The 12,788-nt window shown below is 37.9% G+C and overlaps 1 protein-coding gene across 2 annotated transcripts in view; it reads right to left on the reverse strand.

Moving 5' to 3' along the window:
* Positions 1-12,788, reverse strand: part of TUBGCP4 (tubulin gamma complex component 4) — a 32,872-nt gene that overhangs the window by 8,282 nt on the left and 11,802 nt on the right. For both annotated transcript variants that reach the window (XM_069484155.1, XM_069484146.1), the window contains exons 7-12: positions 11,477-11,678; positions 8,641-8,806; positions 8,260-8,384; positions 2,268-2,318; positions 1,742-1,847; positions 83-190 (exon numbers count right to left, since the gene is read on the reverse strand). In XM_069484155.1, the coding sequence (XP_069340256.1) occupies positions 83-190; positions 1,742-1,847; positions 2,268-2,318; positions 8,260-8,384; positions 8,641-8,806; positions 11,477-11,678 (758 nt within the window). The remainder of the gene's footprint in view (positions 1-82; positions 191-1,741; positions 1,848-2,267; positions 2,319-8,259; positions 8,385-8,640; positions 8,807-11,476; positions 11,679-12,788) is intronic.

Below are 12,788 nucleotides of genomic sequence, written 5' to 3' on the forward strand. Positions count from 1 at the left end.
AACTTATATGGTTTCTGTGGAGGTGGAGGGAAGCAGAGATGAGAAAATGGATGTTCAGTAGGAGCAGGTAAGAATGGCAAACCTTTGTGCTCCTTTCCATGATACTCAATTGTCAAGTGCAACAGAGGGAGAAGGTTGTCATCATCTAGCAACACCTTGTGGGCTGACTGTTGAAAGGCCACGTTCACATCTGCAAGAAAGAACAGACAGGCAGACAAGAATGCTTTGCTACGTAACAGACCCGGACTCCTCCAGCTTCCACTTCTCCCCTAACCTGCCTGACACGAATAGCAGGATGCAGTGGACATCTGTTGCTTTTGCATGACTAGCATTCATTCTTCCTTTTCTTCTTACTGGTACCAAGTTTTCCTTGGAGAATCATCCATACTCAGTATAGTTCATGTAGTTCCAGTGGGGTAGTTCTAGAGATAATACCTGATTCTAGGGGTAGGCAGGTGACCCAGGCATGATCAAATAGAATGTAATACTCTACTAATTTGTTTAGGGACACTAATTTGTTTAGGGACAAATTGACCATGACCCAAGCCAGGCCAATCCAGAGAGTCTATTTAGACTCTAAAAAGTACAGCTCTTTTTTAGAGATAAACAGGGACTTAGTAGGATGTAAACTTAGCTGGAGGCTACCTTCCTATCATACAGAGCAAGCCCATCTGAGAAGAAAGGCAGAGGCGAAAGATGGAGAGAGACCAGAACCTAAAGGTGTTATGTGAGCCTCTGGATCAAACTTTGCCTAAAGCCATCATACTTTGGAGGTTTTCAGTTATGAGAATCAATAAAACCTTTCTTTCCTTTTTTTTTTTCTTTGCTTAAATGAGTTTGAATTAGGTTTTCTGATATCTGCAACCAAAAAAGTAGTATATAAGCACAGTGGACATCTATTGTTTTATTGAGCTAGAAAAACGATCACCCTGTGTTTGTGTATTTTCTCTCTGCCATTTTCTTTTTCTGGCTCAGATCCTCACCCAACTCTGTTCCCGTAGTTTGAATGGGAATGGCCATCAACTGATTTACTGAACTAGGTATATCCTAGTGTCTGACTTCTTTGACTGATACAGGAATAGGCATGTGATCTGAGCTGGGCCAGTCAAAATCCTTTCTCTAGGATTCTTTAACTTGCTACCAGAGAGACTGGGTTTGGTTCCTCACTGTGAGGCATGTTCCTGGGAGCTGCTGGTGGCCATGTTTCCAGATGGGACTGAAGGTCATCAAAGAATACATAAGAGACACAGGCAAGATATGATGAGAAAGAGAGAAAGACTCCTAATAGTATCCAAGTCCCTAGTTTCAGTTGTTCTGAGGCTTAGCTATACTCCTATCCCACTGGAGTTTTAGACATAATAGCAAATAAGTTCCCCTTTCTAACTAGGCTAACACAGGTTACGTTTCCATCTTTTACACCTAAAAAATCCTAATACATCACTACAAGTGGCACTAAGTCCCAATATGCCCCATAAGGTATATATGGCTATAATCTGATGATATAAAATACCTGCTTTGAAGGCCTGCACCAACTCTTCCAGGGAGGATCACAGGCCAAGATGCTGTTCCTAATGACCTCAGTGTGAAGCCTACCTGAGAGGGCCTTCCATCTTTGGAAATCACTGTTCTGTAACTCACCAGGCTCCTCTTATGTGGAGCAGGCCTTAAAAGGGTCAGCAGCAGCCAAGAAATACCCTGAAACTTCCGTAAGTTGGTCATTCTCAGGGCCACAGGTAATTACCATGCTCAGTTACTGCAGTGGGTGGTGTTTTTAACATGTGTTGAGCTGTATCAATGAAGGCCTGAAACAGTTCTCCACGTCCCAGAAGGTAAAAGTCTTTAATGATCTGAGGAAAGAATTTTAATTTACAATTCAGTAAAGCAGGGCCAGGAGCTCCTCACTATCCTGAGGGAATTACACATACACATTTCCAATCTCATCAATTTGAGCCCAGCCAACAAAAAGATGAGGCATTTGGCATTTCAAAGAGGCATACTTAGCAGTTCCTCACAGCAGGATGACTGCTGTGTATCTGGTATCATTTCTTCAACAGCAGCATAATTATATTAGGCCAGAAGAAAGTAAACTCCCAAATCTTTGTATTATAGATTTGTAGCATTAAGTATAGTTTGCTCACTTTGGATAAAAACAAATGAGTCCACTCTGGAAGTCTGGATATAGGCAACTGTTGCTCTCAGGAAAAGGTTACAAAGTGTAACTCATTGCCCAACAGCATTATTTTAATAATTAAAAGAATAGCTATTACCTTCAGCTGACCCAGTAAATCTGACTCTTCTACCATCAACTTCCAGAGATGCTGTGAAAAGAACCAACAAAATAGGGACAAAATTTCATTACAATGAAAACTCCAGCAAAGAATGGTTCTGTACAAATCCAGCAATATACTAAAAAAAGAACATACCTTCTACCACATAGAAAAATTAACTCAAAATGATTATAGACCTAAATGTAAAACTGAAAACTATAACATTTCTGGAAGAAAGCAGAGGAGAAAAATCTTTGAGACCTTGGGTTAGGCAAAGTGACACAACACCAAAAACATGATCCATAAAAGGAAAAAAAAAAAAAAAGATAAATTAAACTTCATCAACATGAACTTCTGTTCTCTGAAAGATACCATTGAGAGAATGAAAAAGACTAGTCATAGAATGTGAGAAAATATTTGTAAGTCACATAAAAAGAACTTATATCTAGAATATATAAAGAACTCTCAGAATTCAATAGTAAGAAAACAAAAAAACCCAATACAAAATGGGCAAAGAAGTACATGGAAAAATGTTTAACATCTTTAGTCACTAGGGGAATGCAAATTAAAACTACAATGAGGGAACAACTCAAATATCTATCTGCAGATGAATGGACAAACACATTGGTATAAACAATGGAATACTAACTAAGCAGTTAAAAGGAATAAACTATTGATAAATGCAACATGGATTCATCTCAAAATAATTATGCTGAGTAAAAGAAGCCTGATTCCCTCCCCAAAAAGAATACATATATGAATTCATTTTTATAAACTCTAGAAAATGCAATCTAACGTATAGTGACAGAACTAGCAGATCCAGTGGTTGCCTGGGGACTGGGAGGGCAAGAAGAGTGGGATAAAACCAAATAGGTTGAAAGTAAAGGATAGAAGAAGACATAAGGTAAATATCCAAAAGAAAGCTGAACAGTGATCTTAATAACTAATGGAATTTAAGACAAAAAATGTATATACAACATATATCATAGATGATACAGAAGATATGTGTACATGAAAGAAAAAACAGAATAAATATGTATTTATTATAAATATGCACATGCCTAACATATATCCTCAAAATGAACAATTAGAACTCTACATTCAACACAGAATATACATTCTGTGGGCACATGCAGAACAGTTAAAAACAAAAACCAGACCCTGTCCATAAAGAAAGCTGCTATAGATTCCAGAGAACCAGTATCAATACAGAACTATGTTCTCTATTGGGGCATAATGCAAGAAAATTGAAACAATAAATTCCTTGGTTAAAAAGAAAATCATAAAGAAAATTAAGAATTATTTAGGACAGAATGATAATGAAAACACTACATGCCAAAAACTCATGGGACCTATGTAAAGCAATATGTAAATTTTATGTACAGTTCTCCAAATATAAAGGTTAAAAATAAAGGAGTCAAGTTTTCAACTTAGAAAAAGAGTAACTCAAAGAAACAAGAAAGAAGAAAATAATAAAGAGAAAGGTAGATATTGATGAAATAGAGAATTAAAAAAAGAATATGCTGGGGGTGGTGATGTGTGCCTGTCATCCCAGCTACTTCGGAGGATCACTTGAGTCCAGGAATTTAGGGCTGCAGTGTGCTATCATCGAGCCTGCGAATAGCCACTGCACTCCAGCTTGAGCAACATAGTGAGACCTGGTCTCTTAAAAAGAAAAGGAAAAAAAAAGAATAAAAACAAAAGCTGGTTCTTTGAAAAGATTAATAAGACTAAACAATAAAAAAGAGAAAACTTAGATAAAATGTAAAATAAGTATAGACAGCAGAGATTTTAATTAAATCTAGATTAAATGGGTAAGTTCCTAGAAAGTACCAAAACTGGTACAAGAATAAATGTTTTTAAAAAATATGTATTTTTTAAAAGCTCTATTTCACTTTTTTACTTGAACTTTTTCTTTAGACTGTTATTTATGCATAACATGTGTGTTGTGAAAAAAAGTAGCAAATAGAATGAAAATAAAAATCGCCTTTCACTACTTCACACATTTATCATTCTTCCCAGACATAACTTCTGGTATCAGTTGAATGAATATACAGATCTATTCCAATGTTGAAAATGCAGATATGAATGTATACAATCTTTTTTTTTTTTTAGCTGATTATTAGTAAACATAGGTTGCATTTTTTTTTTTTCTTTCAGAACATTACGGGGATACAAACACTTTGGTTACATAAATTGCCTTTGTACCACCAGAGTCATAGTTACAAGCATGCCCATCCCCCAGACAGCGTGCATAGCACCCATTAGGTGTGAATTTACCCATCCCCTCCTCCCTACTCCCACCTGTCAGGCACCCAAATGAATGTTACTTCCATATGTGCCTATGTGTTGATTGAGTAGTACCAATTTAATGGTGAGTGCATGTGGTGTTTGTTTTTCCATTCTGGTGGTACCTCACTTAGAAGAATGGTCTCCAGCTTCATCCAGGATAATAGAAGAGGTATTAGTTCACCATTTTTTTTTTATGGCCGAGTAGTATTCCATGGTATATATACACCACATTTTATTAATCCACTCATGTATTCATGGGCACTTGGGTTGTTTCCACATCTTTGCAATTGTGAATTGTGCTGCTATAAACATTCGAGTCCTTTTTCCTTTGGGTAGATGCCCAGTAGTGGGATTGCTGAATCAAATGGTAGTTCTACTTTTAGTTCTTTGAGGTATCTCCATATTACTTTTCATAGAGGTTGTACTAGTTTGCAATCCCACCAGCAGTGTATGAGTGTTCCTATCTCTCCATATCCATGCCAACATTTATTGTTTTGGGACTTTTTGATAAAGGCCTTTGGTGTTCGGGCAGATGGGGGCAGAAGGAGGGGATGGATGAATTCACACCTAACAGGTACAGTGTGCACTGTCTGGGGGTTGAGAACACTTGGAGCTCTGACTGAAGTGGTGCAAAGGCAATATATGTAACCAAAGCATTTGTACCCCCATAATATTCTGGGGAAAAAATAATAATATAGGAAGAGAAGAGTATAGTCTTATTTCACTAGTGAATGTTAATGTAAAAATTCTAATATTGTATTGGCTAACCAACTCTAACAGTATATTAAAAAAATAAACATCACAATCAAGTAGGGTTTATCCCTGAAGATTTAACGTCTGAAAATCTATCCAGGAATTTACCAAGTAAACAGACTCAAGGGGAAAAGGAACCCAGAGCAAGAAACCACATCTTAAATTGATATAGAAAAAGCTGATAAAATTGAACATCTATTTACGGTAAAAACTCTTAGCAAACTAGGAATAGGAGAGAAATTTCTTTAACTTGATAAACTATGTGCCAGAAGCCTACACTAAATATTATAATAAAGGAGAAACTTTATATGCATTATCTTACTTTCTTTTTAATTATTATGGGTACATAATAGTTATATATCTTTATGAGGTATATGTGATGTTTTGACACAGGCATACAATGTGAATTAATCAAATCAGGATAACTGGGGCGTCCATCACCTCAGGCATTTATCATTTCTTTGTGTTAGGAACATTCCAGTTCCACTCTTTTAGTTATTTTAAAGTATACCTTAACTCACTGTTGCCTATAGTCACTTTGTTGTGTTATCAAATATTGTTCATTCTATCTCTAATTATATTTTTGCACCCATTAACCATCCTCACTTTATCCTCCCCCCCCAACATCCTTTTCAGCCTCTTGTAACCATCATTCCACTCTGTCTCCATGAGATCAATTGTTTTTAATATTTAGCTCCCACACAGGAGTGAGAACATGTGAGATTTGTCTTTCTGTGCTTGGCTTATTTCACTTAACATAATGTTCTCCCATTTCCATCCATGTTATTGCAAATAGCAAGATTTCATTCTTTTTTGTGGCTATATAATATTCCATTGTGTATATGCACCACAATTTCTTCATTCATATGTTCATAGACACTTGGGTTGATTCCAAATCTTGGCTATTGTGAGTAGTGCTGCAAAAAACATGGCAGTGTAGATACCTTTTCAATATATTGCATTCCCAGCCTTTGGATATATACTCAGCAATGGGATTGCTGGGTCATATGGTAGTTCTATTTTCAGTTTTGAGGAAACGCCTTACTGTTCACCATAGTGATTGCACTAAGTTACATTCCCACCACCAGTGTACGATAGCTCCCCTTTCTCCACATCTATATGCATTATCTGTAAGAGCCAACAAATCAAGGATGCCAATTTTACCTCTACTGTTTAACAGTTTATATAAACTATCACCCCAGCTGTTTAATAACAGTATTAAAAATCCTAGCTAACACTGTAAGAAATAAAGAACAAGAAGTTTAAAAATTAGAAGGAAAGTTATAAAACTCTAACTTTGCAGATGATATGATCATCTACAAGAAAAACCAGTAGAATCAAACTATCAGAACTAAAAGAGTTCAACAAGTTGCCAGTTATAAGAGTAACTTACAAAAATTTATACCACTATTTCTCTATATAAGCAATAACCAATAGAGACATAAAACTATTAAGGGAGAATTTTAAAAACCTTTTTAAGTACTAAAATACATATAGAAAAGTTCACAAATTATAAGTTTACAGCTTGAAGAATTTTTACAAATTGAAATCACTTGTATAACCAGCACCCAGATGAAGAAATGGAATAAAGTGAACATTACCAGCACCCAAAAGCCCTCCTCATGCTCCTTCCATTGATCCAAGGGCAAACAATATCCTGAGACACCTGGCACCAAATTAGTTTTGCCTGTTTTTGAACTTTATAGAAATAGTACATATAGCATGAATACTTTAAAAATTTAAAAGGAGAGACAGATTCCCAAAAGGGATGAGCACGACACATATCCACAAGATGCACTCCCCCTTTTACCTTCTAGGCACACTATTTCTTCTCATTACTATAAGCTGTCATCATTGTTACAATAATACCTTTCAAAAAAGTCTATTAGCTACAATTCTAAGAAACTTCAAAGAGTCGGAGCTTCAATTATTTATCATTTTTACAAACTGGAAATATACTTTCTAGCAATATATTCATTTCAAAATTTTACAAGAAAAAACTGATTTTAAAATCTTACATAACTCATCCAATAAAATTTTACTTTCCTCTATGAATTATATTTCCCAAAGAGTTGTAACAACAATGATAAAAGAATAGAAATAGATTCAGTGAAAAAAGATGAAAGGAACTTGAGTGCTAGGATTACAGCATGAGCTACCACACCTGGCTGGAAAATAATATTTTTTGTTTTCCTCATAAGATTATTATTATTTTTTCTTTTTTTGAGACAGAGTCTTGCTCTGTTGCCCGGGCTAGAGTGCCATGGTGTCAGCCTAGCTCACAGCAACCTCAATCTCCTGGGTTCAAGCAATCCTCCTGTCTCAGCCTCCCAAGTAGCTGGGTCTACAGGCATGTGCCACCATGCCCGGCTAATTTTTTTCTATATATTTTTAGCTGTCCAGATTATTTCTTTCTATTTTTAGTAGAGACAGGGTCTCGCTCTTGCCCAGGCTGGTCTTGAACTCCTGACCTTGAGCGATCCTCCCATCTCGGACTCCCAGAGTACTAGGATTACAGGTGTGAGCCACCGCACCCGGCCCTCATAAGATTATTGTACACATAAATGAAAGCATGTTATAAAGCCATACTAAAATATAAGTAAGACACTAAATTTAGTCAGAATCAGTTGATTCCTTGGAGTTATTGCAAACTATATTATAGAGAGATCCAAAATGCTGACTGTCAGAAATTAAACCAAGACCACCTCTCCTTTATTCCACTAACTCACTAAAAAACACCTGTCAGATGAGAGAAGCCTAAGACAGTTCTGCCTGTTATTAAAAACAGAAAGAATGCTTTTATTTTCCATCTCCTACCCTTCAACTCTCAATTAATTCTCTCCAAAGCTCAGCTCTAACCACATTAAGAAGAAACAAGTCATTCACTCAATTTCTGGGGAATCAGTCCATTTTCTTCCTTAAAAAAAAAATAAGACGAAAGACAAACCTCAGCCACAGTGCTACGAATACGATCCACCACCTGCTCAAAATCCACCAAGCTGAAGAGCGGCTGCTGCTTGAGACGATGCAGCTCTGCAGCAAAAGTGTCCTCCTGCTTCTTCAAAATGGATCCTGCAAAATAGGAAGACACTGACAAAGGAAGGCAGAACACCCAGGACAGCCACGGTTTTCTGGAGAGGGCTAATCTCGGTGGGGCAGCAGCTTCGCCTGCTTCTCAGCCAAAAGCAGGCAACCGTGTCATGCTTGTGCTACGATCTTTGTACACGAATATTACCAGCCACTCACCCTGACAGGGCATGCTTTGGGGCCACATACTACTAAGTAACAGCTTTTGAGGAGGTGGTACATTGGGCAAGGAGATCTCTACCTTTTCTAGTTAGGTTCACGTTTTGATTCTCAAACATCTGGACAGATTCTCCAACAAATAGGATTTTTTCAGCAACCCGCACTGGAATGTAGGATGGCAAAATCTCCACCCGTAGGGAAAACTGCTTTAGAGATGGTGCCAGCATGTTCTCTTCCTCAATCAGGCGCTAGTCAAGGAAATAATTTGTATCAGAGATGAAGTATGAAGTAAGAAAAGGAAAATAAGAAAATACCTAGCAACTTTCCTAACCCATGATTTATATTTTTAGAAGCAGGGACTTTAAGTCTGAAGTTGCACAATACTTAAATCACCAGAGCTGGAGAAAAGTATTTCATTTTCAGGCAGTAGAGTAGCATTGTGGAAATAACAGTGGCTTTTAAACATTGGGATTTTAGTCCTCACTCTGCTTTTACTACTGCTGTAAAAACCTGTGTAACCGATCAGCTTCCTCACTTGCATAGTGAAAGGGGTGGTCTTTTTTTTCTTGATACGGAGTCTCGCTCTGTCACCTGGGCTAGAGTGCCATGGCGTCAGCCCAGGTCACAGTAACCTCAAACTCTGGGTTCAAGCAATCCTCCTCCCTCAGCCTCTGAGTAGCTGGGATTACAGGCGCATGCTACCACGCCTGGCTAATTTTTTCTATTTTTAGTAGAGACGGAGTCTTGCTCTTGCTCAGGCTGGTACAAAACTCCTGACCTCAAGTGATCCTCCCATCTTGGCCTCCCAGAGTGTCAGGATTACAGGCGTGAGCCACCACGCCTGGCTTTCAGGTCTTGTATATATGTCTGCTCTAGTGATGCTCCTCAGGGCATCATCCCAGACTCTCTTTTCCTCTTGCTCTACACACTCTTCTTACACAATCACATCTTCTTCAATGGCTTCATTGGTCACCATAACAGATTGTTTTAATCTTTGTAGGTCACAGGCCTCTCTGCAATTATAAAAGCTGTGGACCTTCCAGACAAATATACAGACATACAACATTTCACAGAACCTCCTGAAGCCACCCAGGGACTCCAGATGAAAAAGTTCTGAGCTATATGCTGATGGTTCCATATTTAGATTTATAGCAAGCTAGACTGCTCTCATGTGCCCCAGGGTGAGGCCACTGAACATTTCCTACAAGTTCCTCAAACTCAACATGCCCAAAATTAGACTCATTTTCTTTCCCCCATACCAGCAATACACATTCCCTATCATCACCACTCGCCTAGCTCCTGAAGGCAGAAAATTGCATATGGTCCTTGATTCTCCCCTCTTGACTCATACCCATCTAATCATTAAGGCCTATTGATTCCAGCTCCTAAACATATCTCAAACCTTTTTACTCTTTTCCATATTCACTGTTACTGCCCTTGGTTTAGGGCACTATTATTTTCATCTAAGTATCCCCGAAACTCTCTTAACTGGTCTTCCTGCCTCTAATCTTGATTTTTAAAAAAATGATTCCCCGCACAGCATCCAGAGCAATCTATCAATAAAGTCTGATCATGCTGCCTTGCCTAAAATTCTTCAATGGCTCCCAACTCTTTTCAGGTTCAAGGCCAAATTCATTCCCACTGTTTACGAGCACCTTCATGATCTTGCCTCTGCTTAACTCAACAGCTTCATTGAGTGCCACTTCCCTTCCCCACCATCTCTTACTTGTTACTCATTATACTTCAGCCTTTAATTACTAATGGTTCCTCAAATGAACCAGGTCCCTTCATGGCCTCTGTACCTTTACATACACCATTCCTTCTGTCTGGACATTTCTTGACCTTCCAGACTCTGTGCAATACAGACATACATTCCACTGAAAAGCCTACTCTAGTTACTCCGAGATCCTACCTCAAGACCATGTTCCAAGAACACCCATACTTACTCTTTTCATAGCACTTAGCAAACTGTAATGTAACTGTTTACTTTTCTGTATCTTCCATGAAACCATAAGCTCCTTAAGGACAGGGACTACTACATTTTATATGTCTGTGTAGTTGCGGCACCTAGAACAATGTCTGGCACATAACAGGCATTCAATGAAATGTTGTTAAAGGGTAAATGAATGGATGGATGAACATGGACAATATAGGACTTTGAAGAATCTTAATCAAAACTCCAAATTGCATTTAAAAGCTATAGGATGCCCGGGCGCGGTGGCTCACGCCTGTCATCCTAGCACTCTGGGAAGCCGAGGCGGGAGGATCTATCTCTCAAGGTCAGGAGTTCGAGACCAGCCTGAGCAAGAGCGAGACCCCCGTCTCTACTAAAAATAGAAAGAAATTAGCTGGATGACTAAAAATATACATAGAAAAAAATTAGCTGGGCACGGCGGCACATGCCTGTAGTCCCAGCCACTCGGGAGGCTGAGGCAGGAGGATTGCTTGAGCCCAGGAGTTTGAGGTTGCTGTGAGCTAGGCTGACGCCATGGCACTCTAGCCTGGGCAACAGAGTGAGACTCTGTCTCAAAAAAATAGATAAATAAATAAATAATAAAATAAAATAAAATAAAAAATAAAAGCTATAGGGTCACTAGCTACCACTTGTACTAGAGACAAGACTTATTATTAACCTCTTAGATGCATATATTGGGATAAGGGGAAACAAAAGGAATCTTATAAACATATTTTCTTTTTTACACGGCTTTGTTTTTTTTTCCTTTTTTCTTTTTTTTAACAAATATTATTTTCTATTTTGTAGTCCCACATTAGTTAAGATAAAACCAAATATTTATATCTAAAGAATTTATGGAATGTGCCCAGGCTATGAGCTTAGAAGGGATCACCTAAAGATCATTTAGGTAAACACTTTCCTGACTCCTGGTAGGAGTATGCTAGGGTTCTTGCTGCACTCTCACCAAGTCCTGGAGTTCTCTCAGTTGTTTTCCTGTCAGTCCCCCAATGCCCAGATCCTCCTCATCCTCTTCTGGCTGGGCACTGACATTACCAGAAGATGGACCCTGTTTGATAAAGAACTCTTCATGCTGGTCCAAAAGGAGTCCATGTAGCATCCAGGCTGAGAGCTGTTTATACATGACCCCATGACAAACAGCCAGGATTCTGAGCAGAAAGGAAAGCAAGAAGCTTAGAAGTCCACCTAGACAATACTAAACCCCACAAATGCCACAGAAGTCACGCTTCAAACTGCTACAGGATAGAGGACTGAGAGTTTGATGAGTCACAAGAGAAATAACCAATCAAGTTAAAAATAATTGTGCTATTTTAATTTAAATGTTTGTGGATTGACTAACTCATTGAATTTTCATACTTGCAGCCCACATCCTAAAGTCTGAAATGTTCAGTGACATGTTCTGATATTCTTTTAGAAGACGCACATTTTCTTTCCTCCTTTTATATAAAGTAATTTTCAAAACTGATGAGCCCTAAATATGTACAACTGTTATATAGCAATAAAAAAAATAAAAATTTGAAAAATGGACTTAATGGAGTCTCTTTTTGGCTAACACAGTATTAAATTTGATTTCTTTTTTTTGTTATCCATAAGGAGAAGAGATTTAACATGTGAGTGCCAGGTATACAATATGATGCAACAAAATGCAGAAAGGTTTTTGGGGAATAGGATATTAAGATGGTCTCAAAGGATCACCCTCCAGATAGCGTATTAATTACAAAGGGGAAAAGGTACTTCTACAATGGAGATCTGATGCAAACACCTAAACCAAGTTATCAAACTTCACAACGGCAATAAAGGGATAAACTGACTTTGTGTGCTTTCTGATATGACAAAATGGGAAATAATATCACCTATGTAATATCCTTGCCAAAAATGTTTAACCTGAATCTAATCATGGACAAATAATTAGATAAATCCAGATTGTGGAACATTCTTCAGGACAACTGGTCAGGACTCTTAAAATGTCAATGTCTTCAAAGACAGCAACAAGAGCAAGAACAAAAGGCAAGGGGACTGTTCCAAATTAGAGGAGACTAAAAAGACATGAGAACCAAATGCAGGATGTGAACATTGACTGGATCCTGAACTTTATTAGTTCTTCTTTTGGGGAATGACTGAAAAATTTGGATGTATTCTGGATATTGTATTGAGTTATTGTTAACCTTCTTGAGTGTAAGATGTTATTGAGAACGCCTTTTTCCTAAAGGGATACAAGGTGAAGTATTTAGGGGTTAAATATTATGATATCCACGGCT

The sequence above is a fragment of the Eulemur rufifrons genome, chromosome 2 (assembly GCF_041146395.1).
Source record: "Eulemur rufifrons isolate Redbay chromosome 2, OSU_ERuf_1, whole genome shotgun sequence".
Taxonomy (NCBI): domain Eukaryota; kingdom Metazoa; phylum Chordata; class Mammalia; order Primates; family Lemuridae; genus Eulemur; species Eulemur rufifrons.